General features: G+C 49.1%; 1 protein-coding gene across 1 annotated transcript in view; it reads right to left on the reverse strand.

Moving 5' to 3' along the window:
- LOC308150815 (Fanconi anemia group I protein-like) overlaps window positions 1-17567 on the reverse strand; it is a gene marked incomplete at both ends in the record, with an annotated part of 33012 nt that extends 15445 nt beyond the window's left edge. Inside the window, 15 exons of the mRNA XM_080523607.1 lie at window positions 646-716; window positions 838-998; window positions 1262-1349; window positions 2920-3100; window positions 10658-10794; window positions 11276-11353; window positions 11937-12069; window positions 12552-12637; window positions 13507-13630; window positions 14178-14219; window positions 14573-14630; window positions 15125-15281; window positions 15847-15977; window positions 16840-16912; window positions 17469-17567. Coding sequence (XP_080379733.1) covers window positions 646-716; window positions 838-998; window positions 1262-1349; window positions 2920-3100; window positions 10658-10794; window positions 11276-11353; window positions 11937-12069; window positions 12552-12637; window positions 13507-13630; window positions 14178-14219; window positions 14573-14630; window positions 15125-15281; window positions 15847-15977; window positions 16840-16912; window positions 17469-17567 — 1619 coding nt within the window. The remainder of the gene's footprint in view (window positions 1-645; window positions 717-837; window positions 999-1261; window positions 1350-2919; window positions 3101-10657; window positions 10795-11275; window positions 11354-11936; window positions 12070-12551; window positions 12638-13506; window positions 13631-14177; window positions 14220-14572; window positions 14631-15124; window positions 15282-15846; window positions 15978-16839; window positions 16913-17468) is intronic.
- Window positions 17568-20000: the final 2433 nt, after the last annotated feature.

Consider the following 20000-nt stretch of genomic DNA (forward strand, 5'->3'; position numbering starts at 1 on the left):
TTTCAATGATTGTATTATTATTATTTCTCACACACACAATATCACAATAAAATACACTTAACACACCACCACTTACTAAATAACAACGACCTACATGTCATATCTGGAGCTGAGTCACTTTACCACAGCTCGTACATGAGTCGTTATTGTATTACTATTAACACTAGAACAGACACATTTCAGGACCCTCCTTTCATGACTTTTCCTAGATATGTGCGTTCTACCACCCCAGTATCCTTACATTTTCAAAATCACTTCAGGATAAGATAGTATAAAGCTGTTTTGAAGTTTTTCTGTGTAGGAAGCAGGCTAACTTACAAGTGGCCAACTAGTGGTTGTGTGTAAATAGCAGCTTGAGCATTGTAAAGAGGGGGTCATTTGAGCTCTTTTAGTAGGTAAAAAAGGCATGGCTGTTCTAGTGTTAAATATCTGAGGTAGCCATTCCTTGCTGTAGCTTACCTGCTAGTATAGGGCCTACATACAGTATGTGAAACGTTTGGAATGAGCAGGTTTTCTGTGTTTCTGTGTATGCATGTGTATGCATGTGTATGCATGTACTGCTGATCCTGTAGGGTGAGAGGCTAGACCAAGTGTATACATGACAACCCAGAACTCTGGCTTCAGATAGCTGGGAGGAACACTCACCTGGAGAACATGGCCTTCCGGACAGCCAGAATCAGAGCGTCCTTCATGGACATACTGACCTTCAGCAGGGGCTGGGGAGAGAGAGAGAGCAGGGAGGGGAGAGGGTGTGTGACCATGACACAGAAGGGGTGTGCGTGTGTGTGTGTGTGTGTGCGTGTGCGTGTGCGTGTGCGCGTGCGTGTGTGTGTGTACCAGTACAGCCCTGAGCAGGCCCTGCACCGTGGACAAGGGCAGGTAGGACAGGTAGTCAAACGTCTCCGTCACCTTGGAGGACGACTCCAGGAGGAGCCGAGCCGACTCATGGGAGCCGAGCTGACTCATGGGAGCCGAGACGACGATGTCAGAGAGGAGGTCTGAGGGTGCAGACAGAAACACAGTGGAACACTCAGTTATAGCATTGGATAGCATTAGCATGACAGCATATAGCACTGTATAGCATTAGCATTATAGCATATAGCATTGTATAGCATCAGCATTATAGCATAGTATAGCATTAGCATTATAGCATATATCATTGTATAGCATCAGCATTATAGCATATAGCATTGTCCTCTCCCAGTCTTCTGAGTGCATAGGACATGTGAAAACAAAGGTGGAAGGTGGTGAAAATTGTTACCTAGGAAATGAGTCACAGGCAAGGCGGTCTTTGTGACCAGTCGGTTCAACAATTGCTCCAGGATCTCCCCTCTGATTGGCTCATGCATCTGCAAGAACGAATAAATAAAAAAATGAATAAAAACAATTGTCGATTTAAGACCCCCCCCCACCCCCCAATCAAGGGACACGATACTTGCTGCAATAATAATAATAATTTATTAGATTTATATAGCGCTTTTCCGAGGCTCAAACACGCTGACAATATAGGGGATATGGGAAACACAAAAACAACAAGTAACATGGAACACAGAGTCAGAGTGGCAGTATAGGTGAGACGAGAGAAGGGCAGGGGGAGGTGGGGGCAGGTGAGAAGGCCGGGAGTCCAGGGCAAAACGACAGGAGCAGCAGGAGGGCGAAACCAAGCCGAAGACGAAACCAGAGTACAGGTGGGAGCAGGTCAGTGGATAGGCTGGGAGCGACCAGCAGCCGGCGGGCAGCCTCCCGGGACGAGGGCAGCAGCACAGCACGGCCAGGCCAGCGACGCCTGAGAGCGGCGCGCAGCGGGTCGGTCGGCAACACAGAGCCGGGGGACAGGAACAATGAGGCGGTGAATACTGTAGTCCGGTAGTGGAGGCGGTGAATACTGTAGTCCGGTAGTGGAGGCGGTGAATACTGTAGTCCGGTAGTGGAGGCGGTGAATACTGTAGTCCGGTAGTGGAGGCGGTGAATACTGTAGTCCGGTAGTGGAGGCGGTGAATACTGTAGTCCGGTAGTGGAGGCGGGGAATACTGTAGTCCGGTAGTGGAGGCGGTGAATACTGTAGTCCGGTAGTGGAGGCGGTGAATACTGTAGTCCGGTAGTGGAGGCGGGGAATACTGTAGTCCGGTAGTGGAGGCGGTGAATACTGTAGTCCGGTAGTGGAGGCGGTGAATACTGTAGTCCGGTAGTGGAGGCGGTGAATACTGTAGTCCGGTAGTGGAGGCGGTGAATACTGTAGTCCGGTAGTGGAGGCGGTGAATACTGTAGTCCGGTAGTGGAGGCGGTGAATACTGTAGTCCGGTAGTGGAGGCGGTGAATACTGTAGTCCGGTAGTGGAGGCGGTGAATACTGTAGTCCGGTAGTGGAGGCGGTGAATACTGTAGTCCGGTAGTGGAGGCAGTGAGAGGCGGGAGATGGCGGGGGGGAAAGCAGGGAGGTCGGCGAAAAAATCAAACAAAACAAAGTGAAAAAATACTTGGAAAAGAAAACAAGCCAATGCTGAGGACCCAAAGCCAAATAATTAAATAATTAATTACTAATTAATCGAAGATTACAGTAAGTAGATGGAAGACAATGTACGGCCTTGTACCCAGTACTCAAGTTGAAAAAGACAATCAGGGGGATGGTGGATTTGATCATATGGGGACAGTTTGAGCATCCCCACAGCGTCAGTGACATCAGTGTCAGTGACTTGGTAAAAATGTCATTGCATGTGTGCGTGCCCCCCAGCTCCCTCGCCCACAGTATTTTACTCAATATGCACAAAACTACATGTTGAAATAGCAGTAATACCACCTTCATTAATAAAATGACAAACGGGATGGAAAGGGGGGATATCAGTTTTAGAAGGGGGATGATTTTGACTGTTTTTATTTCAGGGGGGGTGCCATCCCCCCTCATCTCGAGTGCTGCTTGTACCTTGAAGCCCTCTAAGAGGACCTGGCCCCCCAGCCGGCAGGCCTGCTGGGTGGGGGTCTTGGGCGTGGTGGCGGTACCCTCGCTGGTCTTCCCAAACGGCCCGGGTTTGGGCCCGAAGGCGTCCATGAGGATGAAGCCCAGCTGGACCAGGCCCTGGATGACGTGGTCCCAGTCGAACACACTGGAGGGGAGAGAGAGGGGGTCCCAAGTCACCACACAGTTTAGAAACATGCTCAGATCTGTTATGTAGGACTAGATGTTGATATCCCTCGATACATACATACTAAAGGCACCGATGAGACTCTGTGGTGTTCAAATGAGCGATGGCATCCTTTGGGTTGTCAAGTGGGCGCCCTCCTTCATGAATGTTTCGCTGATAAGCCCACGACACCTCCAGAGGGTTCAGCAGTGAATCCCAGCGTCCCAGGTTCACTCCCTAGATGCGATCAGCTCATTTGAACGCCCGGGTCGAGTCCTTTCTCTTCATCCACAGCCACTGGCTCCCCTTTTCAGCAGCCCTGGAGAGGTCCTTGATTGCCTGCCGGTGGGTCTTCCCTCGCACTCCCATCTCCCTGAGTAGCCTGGATGTTGAGGTGGCTACGAACCCTCTGCAGCCTACTTCCACTGGGCGTACCTTCGCTGTCCAGCCTTGTTGTTGGGCATCTGCTGCGAGTTCAGTGTACCTCAGCCTCTTCCGCTCGTAGGCCTCCTCCACTGCACCCTCCCAGGGCACAGTGAGCTCGATGATGTAAACGAGCTTGAGCGAGGCTGACCACAGCACAAGGTCTGGTCGCAGGTTGGTGGCTGCGATCTCAGCTGGGAAGCAGAGTTTCTTGTCCAAGTCTGCCAGCAGCTTCCAGTCCCGTGCTCTGCCCAGCTGCCCAGTGTCTGGTCTTATGGTGGTGAGGCTGGCTTGACCCTCGCCCTCCCGAACAAATGGTGCTGGCTGCCACCGGGATGATGGGGGAGGAAGGGCGTTCACACTTGTCCGTTGACTTTCCAGCACTGCTGCAAGACACCTTAGCACCTGGTCGTGCCGCCAGGTGTAACGGCCTTGGGTGAGGCTGGTCTTGCATCCCACTAAGATGTGCTTCAGTGTTGCTGGACTTTGACATAGAGGGCACGTGGGGTCTTCGCCATACCACTGGCTTAGGTTTGCAGGAGAAGGCAGGACATCGTAGGCAGCCCTGATGGTGAAGCTCGCTCTGAATGCCTCCATCTCCCACAGATCTTTCCAGGAGATCTTCCTCTTTTCCACTCCTTCCCATGCCATCCACTGCCCTTGCTTTGACTGCGCCACAGCTTGTGCGCGCCTTCCTGCTTCCTCTTCCCGACGTACCTCCTGGACCACCAGCTTGCGTCTCTGAGATGGATTGGCCTTGCTCCAGGCCGGTGTACTAATCCCGAGGCCAAGACCACTCCTCCCCTCCTGCACTCGGCCCACAATGTCCCTGTGTCTGAGTGCTGCCTTTGCCTGCTCAGTTGCAGCCAATGGGGTCCACTTCCTCCCAGTGGCCAGGATGGGGGCAGCTTGGGCTACAAATGGATCATTCGAATCCAGAAGCATCATCTCCAGTCTGACTTTGGCACACTTGTACTCCTCTGTCAGACTGGAAATGGGCAGGTGTAACATCCCTTTGCCGTAGAGCCCAATGCTGCTGAGGCACCTGGGAAGGCCAAGCCACTTCCTTGCATATGAGTTGACCAGTCTCTCCAGCTTTTCCACCTTTGAGAGAGGAACTTCATAGAGGGTTAGTGGCCACAGGAGACGTGGAAGTAGTCCATACTGCATGCACCAGAGCTTCAGCTTGCCAGGAAGCAGGGTTCTGTCAATGTTCTCCAGGCCGCTGGCTACCTCCTTCCTGAGCTGCTCTACTTGCTCTTTATCTTTGAGGGAGGCATCATACCAACAACCTAGGCTCTTCACAGGCTTCTCGGAGACCGTTGGAATGGGTTCTTTGCCAATGTGGAAGCGGTGGTCTGACAACTTCCCCTTGACAATGGAGATGCTTCTGGACTTGCTCGGCTTGATCTTCATGCGAGCCAACTCAATGTTTTCCTGGAGCTTTCTTAGTAGCCGTACTGTGCAAGCCTTGGTCGTGGTGAGTGTTGTGAGGTCATCCATGTAGGCTCTGATCGGCGGCAGCCTCAGCCCAGGTCTTATTCGCTGTCCGCCAACCACCCATCGAGAGGCCCGAATAATGACCTCCATGGCCATGGTGAAGGCCAGCGGGGAGATGGTGCAGCCGGCCATGATTCCCACTTCCAGATGTTGCCATGCTGTGGTGTACTCTGCTGTGGTCACGCAGAGCTGGACGTCCTGGAAGTAGGCCTTGACAAGGGTTGTGAGAGCTGGTGGGATCCTGAAGTAGTCGAAGGCTGTCCACAGGAGGTTGTGAGGGACTGAGCCAAAGGCATTCGCGAGATCCAGGAACACCACGTGGAGGTCCGTTCCCTCCTTCTTGGCGACCTGGATCTGATGCCAGATGACACTAGCATGTTCGACACACCCTGAGAAGCCTGAGATGCCTGCTTTCTGGATTGACGTGTCAATCAGGTTGTTTCTTTGCAGGTATCCTGCCAGTCTATGAGCGACCACGCTGAAGAAGATTTTTCCCTCGACATTTAGAAGGCTGATCTGCCGGAACTGTCCGATTTCTGTTGAGTCCTTTTCCTTGGGGATAAGGATCCCTCCGGCTCTCCGCCAGGACGTTGGTATCGCCTTCTTTTGCCACACAACTTTCATCAGCTTCCAGAGGAATCTCAGGACATCTGGTGCGTTTTTGTAGAGCCTGTATGGAACTCCGTTGGGACCTGGAGCTGACGCGGCCCTTGCTCTACGCACAGTGTTGTCTACTTCACTCCACCTGGGTGGACTGATATCTAGTTCGTGCTCTGGTGGATTGACTGGTGGCATGTCAGGTGGGAGCGTGACCTCTTCCTGGTGTCGGTCATCTGTGCAGCCCTTTTTCAGATGTTCTTCCAGGTGGGCCTTTGCCACAGAGAGACTTCCGCTCTTCTCCTTTGTGAAGAGAGTCTTCACAAATTTGAAAGGATCTTTGTAGAAGCGTGATCTTGTTTGCTCCTTCCTTCTGCGCCTCTTCAGGAGGTTTTCAGCTCTCCTCAGTGTTGCAAGCCTGCTCTTAATCTCTTCCTGCAGCAGGTTTATTCCCTCCTTCTCCTCCTCTGTGGCCTTCCTCCATTGCTTCTTCAGCTGCCTCCTCTCCTTGACTAGTCGGTCTATTTCTGTCTGCCTTCTGGACTTGGTGGGAATTGACTGAGTAGATCGTTTGCCTTCGACCACTCCGAACTGTTCCACTCCATAGGCATAGATGAGGTTGCCCATTCTCTCCAACTTCTTCATGGTGGTGCCTCTAATCCCTTCTAGGATGTTGCAGAGATCAGTGTTGACCTCCTTCCACAGCGTCTTGTTGCAGGACTTTGGCCACTTGACTAATGGCCTTCGCCCCTGGATCTTCTTCTCTGCTGGTGGTCGTGATGTGTTGGATGCAGGTTGCTCTCCTGTGCCTTGTTCTTCCTCCTCTGGGACAGGGGTGTTGATGTCCTGCAGACTGTGGTGTGTGTCCTGCTGCTGAACTTCAGTCGACTGACTCGGCCTGCTTCTCAAAAAGTAGCTGTCGATGCGACTTCCCTGTTGACCCTTCTTTAGGCACCCTTTCTTGCCCTGGTGTATCTTCAGGCCATGGGTGGAAGTAACCTTTGTCCAACCACATACGCAGTTCTGGAGCGTGTGTCCTGCTGTAGCTGTCGGAGCCTCAGGTATGCTGATCATCAATCTCGTAGTCTGTTCCGTTCCTGTGTTCGTTACCGGGTTGTCTGCCGATGAGCCATCTTCCGCCCCCGCTCTCGCAGGCTCAGGGGGTATTTTCTTCTTAGAATTTTTTTTTTTCTCATAGTCAATCACACAGGAGGTTCTGGGCAGGAACAAACAGTCATGTAAGTGAACGGTACCTCACATGGCAGGAACATGGTTGTTCCAAGATGGCCGCGCGCTTAGTCGCCGCAGCTCGGGGGGCTACCACACTGGTGTTTCATTGTGTTTTTAAGAACATTTGTATGTTCACTTTTTTTTTAGTACTTATAGGGAACAGTTATGTATATAGTACCTACAGCAGGCTCGACTTATTAGAAGTCGGCACGCAAAACGACAAGATAGTAACGGCGGATTTCCTGGAGCAATACAGAATTGACAAGGACATCGCCAGGCTACCGGGAGAGCACTGGTTCACAGTCCCCTCCCTGAGGCGGAAACGCAGGCGGCGAGACCGCAAGAAACGGCGAGGCCGCCGGGGAGGCCTGCTAGCAAGGCTGAGGAGAAGCCCAAACAAACCAGCTTTACCAAGCATTTTCCTCTCTAACGTCAGATCCCTGACGAACAAGATGGATGAACTGAGACTACAGGTGGCCAAAAACAACATCGTTGGGGATAGCTGTGTGATTATTCTGACCGAAACCTGGCTAAATGACAACATTGTGGACGCTACTGTTAGCTTGGAGGGGCGCACGCTACATCGCGCTGACCGAACGGAGCTTAGCGGGAAGTCAAGAGGAGGTGGGATCATAATATCGACGAAGGATAGCTGGTGCTTAAACACGAAAACTGTAAGTAGCCACTGCTCCCCAGACCTGGAATACTTGACTGTTAAATGCCGACCCACATACCTCCCTAGGGAGTTTAACGCGGTGCTAATTACATGTGTGTATATAGCGCCTAGCGCAGACAGCAAAGTAGCATTGGCGCGACTATATGAAGTCATTAGTAGCCAACAAAGCACTGATCCACAGGCTATTCACATCATAGCGGGGGACTTTAATCATGTCGACCTGAAGGCAGTACTACCCAAGTTCTATCAGCATGTAAAATGTGCAACGAGAGGAGAAAAAACACTGGATAAGGTATACACCAACATCAAACGTGCTTACAAGGCTAGTCCGCTAGCACATCTAGGCATGTCTGACCATGTGTCAATCCTCCTGATTCCTGCATACACTACAATGGGGAAAAGTGCTCCCATCACCACTAAGACTGTCAGAACCTGGCCAGAAGGGTCCGCTCCACTGCAGATCTGCCTAAATGACACCCTATGGCAGGAATATGAGCATGAGGACCTGGAACAGTACAAGTCGTCGGTTCTGAACCACATAGTGAACTGCACCAACTCAGTCACCGTGGACAAACGGGTCCGGGTCTACCCCAACACGAAGCCATGGATGACTGGGAAGGTCCAAAAACTGATCAACGAGAGGGACAACGCCTTCTTCGCAGGGAAGCGCACACCGCTGTACAGCTCCACCAGGGCCAACCTAAAGCGCGGCATCAAAGCGGCCAAGGCAGAGCACAGAGAGAAGATTGAGGAATGCCTCCTGAGCAACGACTCCAGGCGGATGTGGCAGGGGGTTCAGCAGATGACAAACTTCAGAGCCAACAGGCTCACAGCCGCAGAGGACGACCCCCTGCTGGCGGGAAAGCTGAACACCTTCTACGCCCGGTTCAAACACCACTCTCTCCAGCTCTCAGCAGCCTCACCCTCACAGAGCATGAGGTGAGACGCGTACTGAAGGCGGTGGACCCCAGGAAAGCCTCGGGGCCGGATGGCGTCCTGGGACGGGTGCTGAGAGACTGCGCCGACCAGCTGGCCGGGGTTTTCACCAACATCTTTAACCAGTCCCGACCCAGGCCACCATCCCACCCTGCCTGAAAACCTCAACTATCATCCCAGTCCCGAAGAAAAGCACGGTGAGCTGCCTAAACGACTACCGCCCGGTGGCACTCACACCAATCATCATGAAGTGCTTCGAGAAACTAGTCCGGGCCCACATACTCACACGCCTCCCGCCCAACCTGGATCCATACCAGTTCGCCTACAGAGCCCACAGGTCCACAGAGGACGCCATAGCGACGACTCTCCACGCCACTCTATCCCACCTGGAGAGGGGAAACAGCTACGCGAGACTGCTCTTCGTGGACTTCAGCTCCGCCTTCAACACCATCCTTCCAGACAGGCTAGTGACCAAACTACTAGACCTGGGTCTATCACACTCTATATGTGCGTGGATCAAGGACTTCCTGACCGACCGCCCCCAGAGGGTGCGGGTGGGCCCCCACACCTCCACAGCCCTCAGCCTCAGCACTGGGTCCCCCCAGGGCTGCGTGCTAAGCCCCATCCTCTACAACCTCTACACCCACGACTTCACCCCCGTCCACCCCAGCAACTACATCGTAAAGTTTGCAGACGACACCACCGTGGTGGGATGTATCTCGGGGGGGGACGAGGCGGCGTACAGGGATGAGGTAGAGCAACTGAGCAAGCTGTGCAAGGTTAACAACCTGCTGCTAAACAAGTCAAAGACCCAGGAATTCATCGTATGCGGGATGACCTGGCCTGGAAGGACAACACAAAAGGCACCATCAAGAGGGCACAACAGCGGCTATACACCCTGAGATGCCTCAGGAAAGAACACAACAAGCAGGAGATACTGGTGGCCTTCTACCACGGCGCAGTGGAGAGCATCCTCACCTACGGCATCTGCAACTGGTTCCACAGCTGCACAACAGCGGAGAGAAACGCGCTACAGAGAGTCGTGAGAACAGCACAGAAGATCACCGGCGCCCCCCTCCCCTCTCTGGAGGAGCTGTACAACACACGCTGTCTCAGGAGGGCCTCCAAGATCTCCAGGGACCCGACCCACCCTGGGCACGTACACTTTGTCAGGCTGCCCTCGAACAGGAGGTACAGGACCCCGGCCGCTAAGACAAACAGACTGAAGAACTGCTTCTACCACAGGGCCGTCAAGGCCCTGAACACAGAAAAGGCCTAAGTTCTGGGCCCAGGACAGTCCGGACGGATTGTATGGCAGCTAGTGCTGAGGCACAAACATGTAAATTTCAAGCCTGCAAACTGTGACACTTTAAAATAACGTGAAAAAATACTTTTGTGCAATATGACAACCCTAGTTGACTATCTGTGCAGTATAGTACAGTGGATTGTTTACATAGCCTTTATTGATGTAAACCAGCTCCTTACCTTCTTGTGATTTTATGCTTTTTCAAAAAAAAAAAAAAAAAAAAAAAAATTTTCCTTTCCTAACACCAGGGGAGCCACCCCTCCTAAATGTCGTTGTTTGGTACCTGTACTGTAGCAATGACAAATAAAGTCCATTCCATTCCATTCCAACAAACAGTCATGTAAGTGAATGGTACCTCACATGACACACGCTGTTGCACTTTTCAGAATACAAAGTTACACACTTTTTTAATGCTCTAAGGGTTTGGGAAGAGTCATGGTTGGCATCCTGACATACGTGTACTATAGTAAGTAAGTAAAACTTTATTTATATACAGCGCCTTTCGTACATGAAATGCAACTCAAAGCACTTTACAATAAAGTAAGTAACACTATATTTATATAGTCGAAACACCCCCTAAGTGGTCCACTGACCTGTTCTTTGTTGTTGTTGTTGATTACATTTAATGACAGGAAATGTTTCAATGTTTAATATTCAATGTTGAATCAAAAAGATGAAACAGCGAAGCATTCAGAAAAGGACAGTACAGTACAAAGACATATTTACAGAACAGTCATTAAGATGAGAGCTAATTCAGACAGCTGAAGAAAAGTTTGCACCATTTCAGAACCCTTGTCTTTGTAGTGTCCCGCATTTGAATAGGGAATCAATTATATTATTATTTATTTATTTTTACAAATCTTTCACTGACCTGTTCTTGACCGTGTCCAGGATCATGTGAGCCACGCCGAGGCGCTGAGGCAGCAGGTCCTGCAGGAACTTTGACCCCTGCTGCAGCTGGTCATCCCTGAAGCTCCTGGTGATCGCCCCCTTCAGGAGCTCAAAAACCTACCACACCCAGGGAGGGAGGGAGGGAGGGAGGGAGAGGGAGGGAGAGGGGGGGAGGGAGGGAGGGAGAGAGAGGGGGTGATGGGAGGGAGGGAAAGAGAGAGAGAGGGAGTGATGGGAGGGAGGTAGGGGGAGGGAGGGAGGGAGGGAGGGAGAGAGAGAGGGAGGGAGGGAGGGAGAGAGAGAGAGGGAGTGATGGGAGGGAGGGAGAGGGAGGGAGGGAGGGAGAGGGAGGAAGGGAGGGAGGGAGAGGGAGGGAGAGAGAGAGTGATGGGAGGGAGGGAAAAAGAGAGAGAGAGAGGGAGTGATGGGAGGGAGGGAAAGAGAGAGAGAGGGAGTGACGGGAGGGAGGGAGAGAGAGAGATGGAGTGATGGGAGGGAGGGAGAGAGAGAGAGAGAGGGGGGGAGGGAGAGGGATGAACGTCTCATTTCAGTAACATAGATATTCAGTCCCAGTCGTCCGTTCCTGCAGGGTTCCTACCTGTTCCTCCAGGCGCTGGACCCGGGCCACGGAGAGCAGCAGGGCGATGCTGAAAGGGCAGAGCTCCCCCTGGGACGTCTACAGAGGACGGACCCCCCCCCATACAGACCATAAGCACAGTACAGAACACACTTGTTACAGTGTTCACACAGCAGTTTGGTCCTCACAGACTGTTGAACAGTGACATGATAATAATAATAATAATAATAATAATAATAATAATAATAATAATAATAATAATACATTAGACTTATATAGCACTTTTCTAGACACTCAAAGACGCTTTACAAACTGAAAAGATCGAGTAGTAATAATAAAAAGAAACAAAAACTAAAATAAAAGAAAGTATAGTCTAATTAGTTTTTAGATTACTAAATCTAAGTGTCTTTGTAGGACAATCTACTCTGTATACTGCAAGTATATCTACATTTCCGGCGGAGAAGCGGCGAAAACAAGCAACGCCAGCGTCCTCTCTCGATCGGCATTTTTAAAAAAGTGAAAAGTCTTACGAGTATGATCAATGTCATGTTAGCTAGCTACCTCTAACGCCTATGATCACCGCCCCTCATAATCATCCATTTAATTTGCATATGGTTGTAATTCAGTTATGAATTAAATGCAAATGATGGGTGAGACAGTGAGATGCGAGAGCATGGGTTACCTTGAAGCTTTTGAGGAACTCCCTCCCCATCTCGTGGTTCAACCGCACCGCTAAGACGATGTGTAGGATAACAGTCCCCTCCACATGCCTCAGCTGGTACTGGGGGGGGGACTGGACCTCTACATCCATACACCTGAGAGAGGAAGTGAGGGGGGGGGGGGGGGGGGGGTAGAGGGATAGATGGACAGATACATGGGCAGGATGTCTTTAAATCTTGAAGATTGCGGGTCGGCCCTCTTGTGAATCTGGATCTTCAGATGCTTCCACAAATGTTCAACTGGGTTTAAGTCAGGTTATTGACTGGGCCATTCCAACAAGTTGATTTTCTTTCTCTGAAACCAAAAGTTTCCTTTGCTGTGTGCTTTGGATCGTTGTCCTGCTGGAAGGTCCACCCACCTCGCATCCCATTTGTTGTCTGGGTTGTTTGAGTTAATACCGAAATCTGGTGCAAATTTCACTTGAATAGGCTCATTTGAAATACATTTACTGGACAAAATATAGTGATAGTGTTTAATACTTATTTCCCCCATTGTATAGTAGAACTGGCTCATCGAGGTCGCTCCCACATGACAGTGAGACATGGTGGTTTATTTGTATGCCAGAACGATCTCTTACTCTCCATCTTTCTGTTCTTCTTCCTGCCGGAGGTCCTGCTGTCTGAAGTAGCTGATGATTCCATCCAGGACCTGCTTCTTACAGCCCTGCAGACAAACACACACACACACAAAAGGTTGTTCCCCCACAACGCTATTTTTTTCTATTTCAAGGCTACCAAAACGTATCGGGAAAAGATCCTACGGTGTCCAAATAAATGATAATATCCGCTCTGTATAGCTCCCTGTCTGAAGTTTAAACAACATCAAATACAAAAGAACATAGTGTAAGCAGGGAGTCCAGAACTATCAAACCCTGCGTAGAGCGACCAAGCGCACAGACGCTGGGGTGATGGCTGGGACAACAAATTAACTCTCGTGGCCTGTGGCGTTCCGTTGTTTAACCAGCAGGGTGCAGTGTTGCTTTGAAGCCTCGTCCCTGAGACGTGTGCTGATGTTTTTCCTACATGTGGATCGGCTGTCTGTCACTGTTCCACTTCAAGTGTATCCGCCTGAACTTACGTAAACATCATTAATGTGATTGTGTAGATTCAATATATCCAAATGTGATTCAATAGAGGCACACAGACACCACAACAACACCACCCACACAGCCACACACACACACACACACACACACACCCACACAGCCACACACACACACACACACACACACACACACAGCCACACACACAGCCACACACAGCCACACACACAGCCACACACACAGCCACACACACACACACACACACACAGCCACACACACAGCCACACACACAGCCACACACACAGCCACACACACAGCCACACACACACACACAGCCACACACACACACACACACACACACACACACACAGCCACACAGCCACACACACAGCCACACAGCCACACACACAGCCACACACACACAGCCACACACACACACACACACACACACACACACACACACACACACACACACACACACACACACACACTTAGCTGCCAGCATTAGCAGTTGGTAGACCAGCGGGGGGATCTCCTGCAGGTCCAGTTTGAGGAACATCCTGAGAACCTTCTCCACCACGAACTGCTGCTCCTCTGGGGCCAGGGGCACGTCCCTGGAGAGGCACGCAACAGAGGGTGAGGGTGTGTGTGTGTGTGTGTGTGTGTGTGTGTGTGTGTGTGTGTGTGTGTGTGTCAGACATTGGCCTTGGCACATCCCTAGAGAGGCAAGCACAGGGTTCCCACACCTTCTGAAACATCACATTCAAGCACCTTTCAAGGACTTTCAAGGACTTTCAAGACTCAATTCCCTCAAATTGAAGGACCCAACACGGCATAATTTGAGACAGATCTAGATGAGATTTTATATAATAGGAACTCTCCGCTCACAGACAACAATTAAAAAGAGAGAGAGAGAGAGAGAGAGAGAGAGAGAGAGAGAGAGAGAGAGAGAGAGAGAGAGAAATTCAAGCACTCTCAATGACCCATGTCTATTTTCAAAAACTTTTAAGACCTTGATTTCTTTTTCTCAAATTCACAAACTTTCAAGGATTTCAAGGACCCGTGGGAACCCGGCAAGCAACAGAGGGTGAGGGGAAATCCACCAGGGTGTGTGTGTGTGTGTGTGTGTGTGTGTGTGTGTGTGTCAGACATTGGCCTTACCTGAACATGGTGGTCAGGTGGATAACACACTGAGGATCCCATCTGTGAGGAAAGATGCACAACATATGCATGTGTTAGTGTCGTGACGATCGCCTCCAAATGAATTGTTACATAAAACCAAAAGTGGAAGTGATTCCCTAATCACACACCGATATGAGAATCTGCCCAGATATGAATCCCTCATCCTACGCAGTTCAATGCTTATTTCCTGGTGGATTGATGATTCACTTGTAACACTTGCTTAGTCAAATGCTTAGTCAAATGTATTGATTGTAAGTCGCTTTGGGATAAGGCGTCTGCTAAATGCCAAAAATGTAAATGTAAAAATGTAAATTTCCTAGACAGCTGCCTAAATGATCCAAGGCGATCGGCAAACAGACGACAAACGCCCTTACCTGCTGGAGCAGAGGCTGTTGATCACCTGCTTCTTGTACTCCTCGCCGCTGAGCTCTCCTGCGTGTGTGAAGGGAGAGAACAAGATTTCGTCACCAGGGAATAGACGGGGCATGAAGTGATACAGATTCTTTTGGAGTACCACAGTTGGGGTGTATGCTGTAACATGCACATCCACTGATTCTCAGTCACAGAGGTCAAACAAAACAAGATGTAACATAGATTGGATACCTGCATGTTGATTTATCATTTGAAATAAAGCTTCACTGTTTAGAAGAGAGCGTAATGTAGTTAATTTGTGTTAGATGTAGTTCGTCGTAGTTTGTTGTTGTTATTTAGTTTAGTTTTTTTTCCTTCAATTCGGAGACTGCCAATGGGCCCGGGCCTGAGCTAGATTACTCTTCCTGCTACGACTGGTGGATTGATGATTCACTTGCTTAGTCAAATGTATTGAGTGTAAGTCGCTTTGGAATAAGGCGTCTGCTAAATGCCAAAAATGTAAATGTAATGTAAAATGTTAGTACCTATTAGTTATGTTTGTATTTATGTTGTACCTTTCCCATAGGAGAGGGTCTCTGTGGCTGTCAGCGCTGAGAGCACAGTTGAGAAAAGCTCCAGGGATTTGCCACTGCGCATCTTCCCATCTACCTTGATGGCGTCCACAAACAGGGAGGCCAGCTGAGCCAGAGCCGGGCCTGGCATGTTGTGGGTCTATGACGAGAACATGAACAACAATTACAAAGGAGGTAATGGACCTATCGCTAAGCCACGCCCCAAATTAGAAATTGTCCAATCATATCACAAAAGCAAAAGTCACTACAGGCAGAAAACTCGAGACAAACAACTCGCTGATATCTGATGGTGAAAAGCTTCTAGACTAAATATTCTTTTCATCTTTAAAAAAACATGTCTATTACTTGCTGTGGTAAATCAGAAATCAGACATTTGCCAACTCCCACCATTGTCAGTCATTGAATGTCATTCAGTCACGGTCGGTCAGTCAGTCACTGTCAGTGAAGCGTTGTTTGATCTAATCTAATCTAATCTAAAGCCCTGTCTAAACTAGTAGTCATAGTGGTGCTTAAATGACTAAATCGATTGACATTCTGTAGTTCTCTATGGGTGCTTTCCCCATCTCCAAAACATACTGTACTCAAGTCTACTACAGGTTTCCATTCCCAGTATGAGCCCAGAGCAGTCTGTAGGGTTGAGATGTCAACTGCATCATCCCTGACCCGAGAGAACAACCTCGTCTGGCCAATCACAGCAGGTTTACCTCCAGCATCAGCAGGCCGATGATGTCAGGCACCACCTCCGTCTGCAGGTTCCTTGACTCACACAGAGGGACGAGGTGCTGGTACAGCAGGAGCCTGCGGCTGGTCCCCTCAGAAGCACCAAGTGGAGAACCTGACGGAAAGCACACACACACACACACACACACACACACACACACACGCACAAGCACACGCACACACACACACGCACACACACACACACACACACACACACACACACACACGCACACGCACACGCACACGCAGACGCACACGCAGACGCAGGCACAGACACAGACACAGACACAGACACAGACACAGACACACACACACACACAGACATGTGCACGCACGCACAGACACACAGACAGACGGACGGACAGACAGATGTGCGCACGCACACACGCACACACACACACACACGCACACACACACACACACACACAGACGCACGCACGCACACACACACACACACACACACACACACACACGCACACACACACACACACACACACACACACACACACACACACACGCACACACACACGCACACGCAGACGCACACGCAGACGCAGGCACAGACACAGACACAGACACAGACACAGACACAGACACACACACACACACACACACACACACAGACATGTGCACGCACGCACAGACACACAGACAGACGGACGGACAGACAGATGTGCGCACGCACGCACACGCACAGACACAGACAGAGACAGATGCACGCACGCACACACACACACACACACACACACACACGCACGCACACACACACACACACACGCACACACACACACACACGCACGCACACACACACACACACACACACACACACACACACACACAGTACTCTCATTGTATGACAGCTTTCCTGAATGATCTAGACCTCCCACGGTGCAGAAGTGAACCACCATATGAAACAGACATCAGTCAGACCACTGTGAGACAGCATTCTTGGCTTGTGGCGCCCCACATCAGCTTACCTCTGAATATGCCTTTGATCAGGGCTCGTATGTTCTTCCCCTTCAGTGCGCTGTTAGTGACCATAGTAGTCAGCTATGGGAGGATGCAGACACATTACAACACTGGGACATCGAGTGTCTCAATAGGAGGCATACATATGTGTTTAGTAACAGGCATGTTTAAGATGTCATAATAATAATAATAATAATAATAATAATAATAATAATAATACATTAGACTTATATAGCGCTTTTCTAGACACTCAAAGACGCTTAGTAGTGTAGTCAAATGAATGTTTGAGAAGCTGGTCTGAGTGCAGGGTGTGTGTGTGTGTGTGTGTACTGTGTGTGTGTGTGTGTGTGTGTGTGTGTGTGTGTGTGTGTGTGTCTGTGTGTGTGTGTGTGTGTGTGTGTGTGTGTGTGTGTGTGTGTGTACTGTGTGTGTGTGTGTGTGTGTGTGTGTGTGTGTGTCTGTGTGTGTGTCTGAGAGTGTGTGTGTGTGTGTGTGTGTGTGTGTGTGTGTGTGTGTGTGTGTGTGTGTGTGTGAGTGTGTGTGTGTGTGTGTGTGTGTGTGTGTGTGTGTGTGTGTGTGTGTGTGTGTGTGTGTGCAGGGTGGTGTTGTGAGTTGTGTAGATGAGATGAAAACCTGCCTGGTCATCTGTCAGGGAGGACAGGTACTCCTGCAGCTTACTCCTGCAGGCACTCTCTCCTTCAGACAACAAGATTATCTTCTCCATGTCAGCCTTCATCCTGTCACTCTGTAAGCAGATCAGAAAGGGATTGTCAACTTAGTTCCAATTAGTGCTTAAGTCTGGTAACCAATGAAACAGTAGTGGAGGGCTAACCCTAGAACCAGCTCTAGCCCTAGCCCTAACTTCATCCCTGGCTAAACCCTAACCGTATGTTACAGTATTTTGAGGTTACCTTTTTACATGGAAACCACCACTAGCATGCTCCTGCGTTTTATAACAACACTGAACACATGTTGTTGACTAACTGGAGTTAACCCAGAGTGAACTACACTCGTCAATCGTTTCACAGAGGTTATTGAAATGACATCTGCATTAGCTAGCTACCAACAACTTTGATCAGACGTACCTTCAGATTTGACTAGAAACAGAGACGTCACGAGCGAATTCCCGCCAGCCAACCACTTCCTAGCTCGTCATATGTTTGGACGGCGGTGATTGGCTCCGCGTACGGAGGGAACGCCCTCCCCCCGCGTGCGTGGTCGTTTTATTTTATTATTATTTTTATTTTTAAATATATTTTTTGACTCCCATACTTCTGCCAACGAACGTACTGAAAACAGATAAATACTGTCCAAGCAGCTAACTAGCTGACACAGCTTTTGACTGCCAGCCATGTTCAGAGCGGAGAGCTCCATACTGCCAGACTTTTGGGGCATTTTCGCTGAACTTTGAAGACCCACCACATATTGACTTTTCGGACTACATAAACATTGAACATATCTACCAAAATATCTACCAAGACTTTAGACTCTCTTCTTTCATCAGAAAAAGAAAGTTTGTTTCTAGCCTCTTTGAGTGTTTAGAAATCGGCCGTAGAACATAGGGTGGTTTCAGCAAAAACACCTGATTTTGACCAATAAACAGAGAAAACGAGCTTTTTCTGCAGAGAAGCAAATTCAAGCAAAACGGTGACTGACGTCCACATATTTTAGTTTTATTGCTTGTATGACGGAAAAAAATAATCTGAACCAGATGATACGCTTTGAAATCGATCAAACGCCATTCTCACTCCCCTTGTACTTACATTGATTCTACTTCTTACTGCATTATTGACATGGAAATAAATTTATATGAACAGATATTAAAATGTAACTACATATTTATGGTATGCTAATCAAAACAGGCATCACTCCTGACAACAACAACAACAACAACAACAACAACAACAACAACAACAACACTGGTCTGATTCCACAAACACACTGTTGAAATGCAACAACTTGTCTTTAGCTGGTTTACCCCCGAAAAGTGACAGTGAGTGTGTATAGGCAGAGAGCTCAGTCTCACGGCATGTTAGCTAGTCATCTGCGTACGCTAGCTAGCCTATAGGTTTATCAACATTTATCAATCAAACAGAACAAATACAGCTGCTAACTTTTACATAATATATTGACCGTGCTTATACCCAAAATACATATCATCTCTCACTGACAAATCTATTCCAAACCGTTAAACATATCATTATTAATTCAGACAGATTTCTCTACTCACCTCGGAATGTTCTGACAAAGGGAATGTTCTGACAAAGGGCGGGAAGAAGAAGGCTGCATTTTCAAGCCCAACCCACCAGGTGGCGCCAAAACAAAACAACAATTTTACAGAAATCCATACACATAACACATCATCACAGCATTTCTAACTATGTTAAGATAGCGTAGCAGTAAGCTATGGAGGACCAAGTCTGTCAAAATTAACACTAAATATATAGACACATAAATGAATGTATGAACAAATAAATGAATGAATACACATTAGTTAGTCTGTCTAGTTAGCAAATTCTCAGGGCAACTTTGTTTGTCCTTCGCCGCTTGCCGTCGGTATTATCACCAGAAGTCCGCTGGTTAGTATCTGTTCCATGTTGCTTGTTGTGCAGCAAAAAAAACATTATATTAATATTGAAGTTAACTGCAGATTATTAATTATTAATCTCTGAGTATTGGAGAAGAGGTAGGATTAAGTAAGAGTATGCTTCTTCCTACTCCTTTTCGGACATGTTAAGTAAATAGTGTTTTTTGTTTTGTTTTGTTTTTTCTTGTTTTTTAGTTTTTTGTTGTTATAACTATTTCTTTTTTCACATGTTCGAAATAAAGCTTTCATTCATTCATTCATTCATTCATTCACAACAGCCACAGGTTAAACTGGTGCCTATATTATTAGCGAGATATGCAGAGAGTCCGCAGGGCGGCCCAGCCCAGCGGAGAGCTCCCAGCCCGCCCGCCCCCTGCACCGCACCGGGGGTCCCAGACAGGAGCTGTGCGGGTCTGCCTTGGAGAGCCGCTTCGACTGCGCCAGGGACCGGGTTGTGAGTCGGGCAGTGTGCGAGGAGGGGAGAGGGTGCTGCTATGCCCCCCTACCGCGAGCAGCCTCCGGGGGGGACCGCCCTGGTGCTTCTACCCCTCGTCCTACAGCGGTTACAGAATGGGGTCTTTC

Source organism: Nansenia antarctica (genome assembly GCF_963989245.1).
Source record: "Nansenia antarctica genome assembly, chromosome: 2".
Classification (NCBI taxonomy): Eukaryota; Metazoa; Chordata; class Actinopteri; order Argentiniformes; family Microstomatidae; genus Nansenia; species Nansenia antarctica.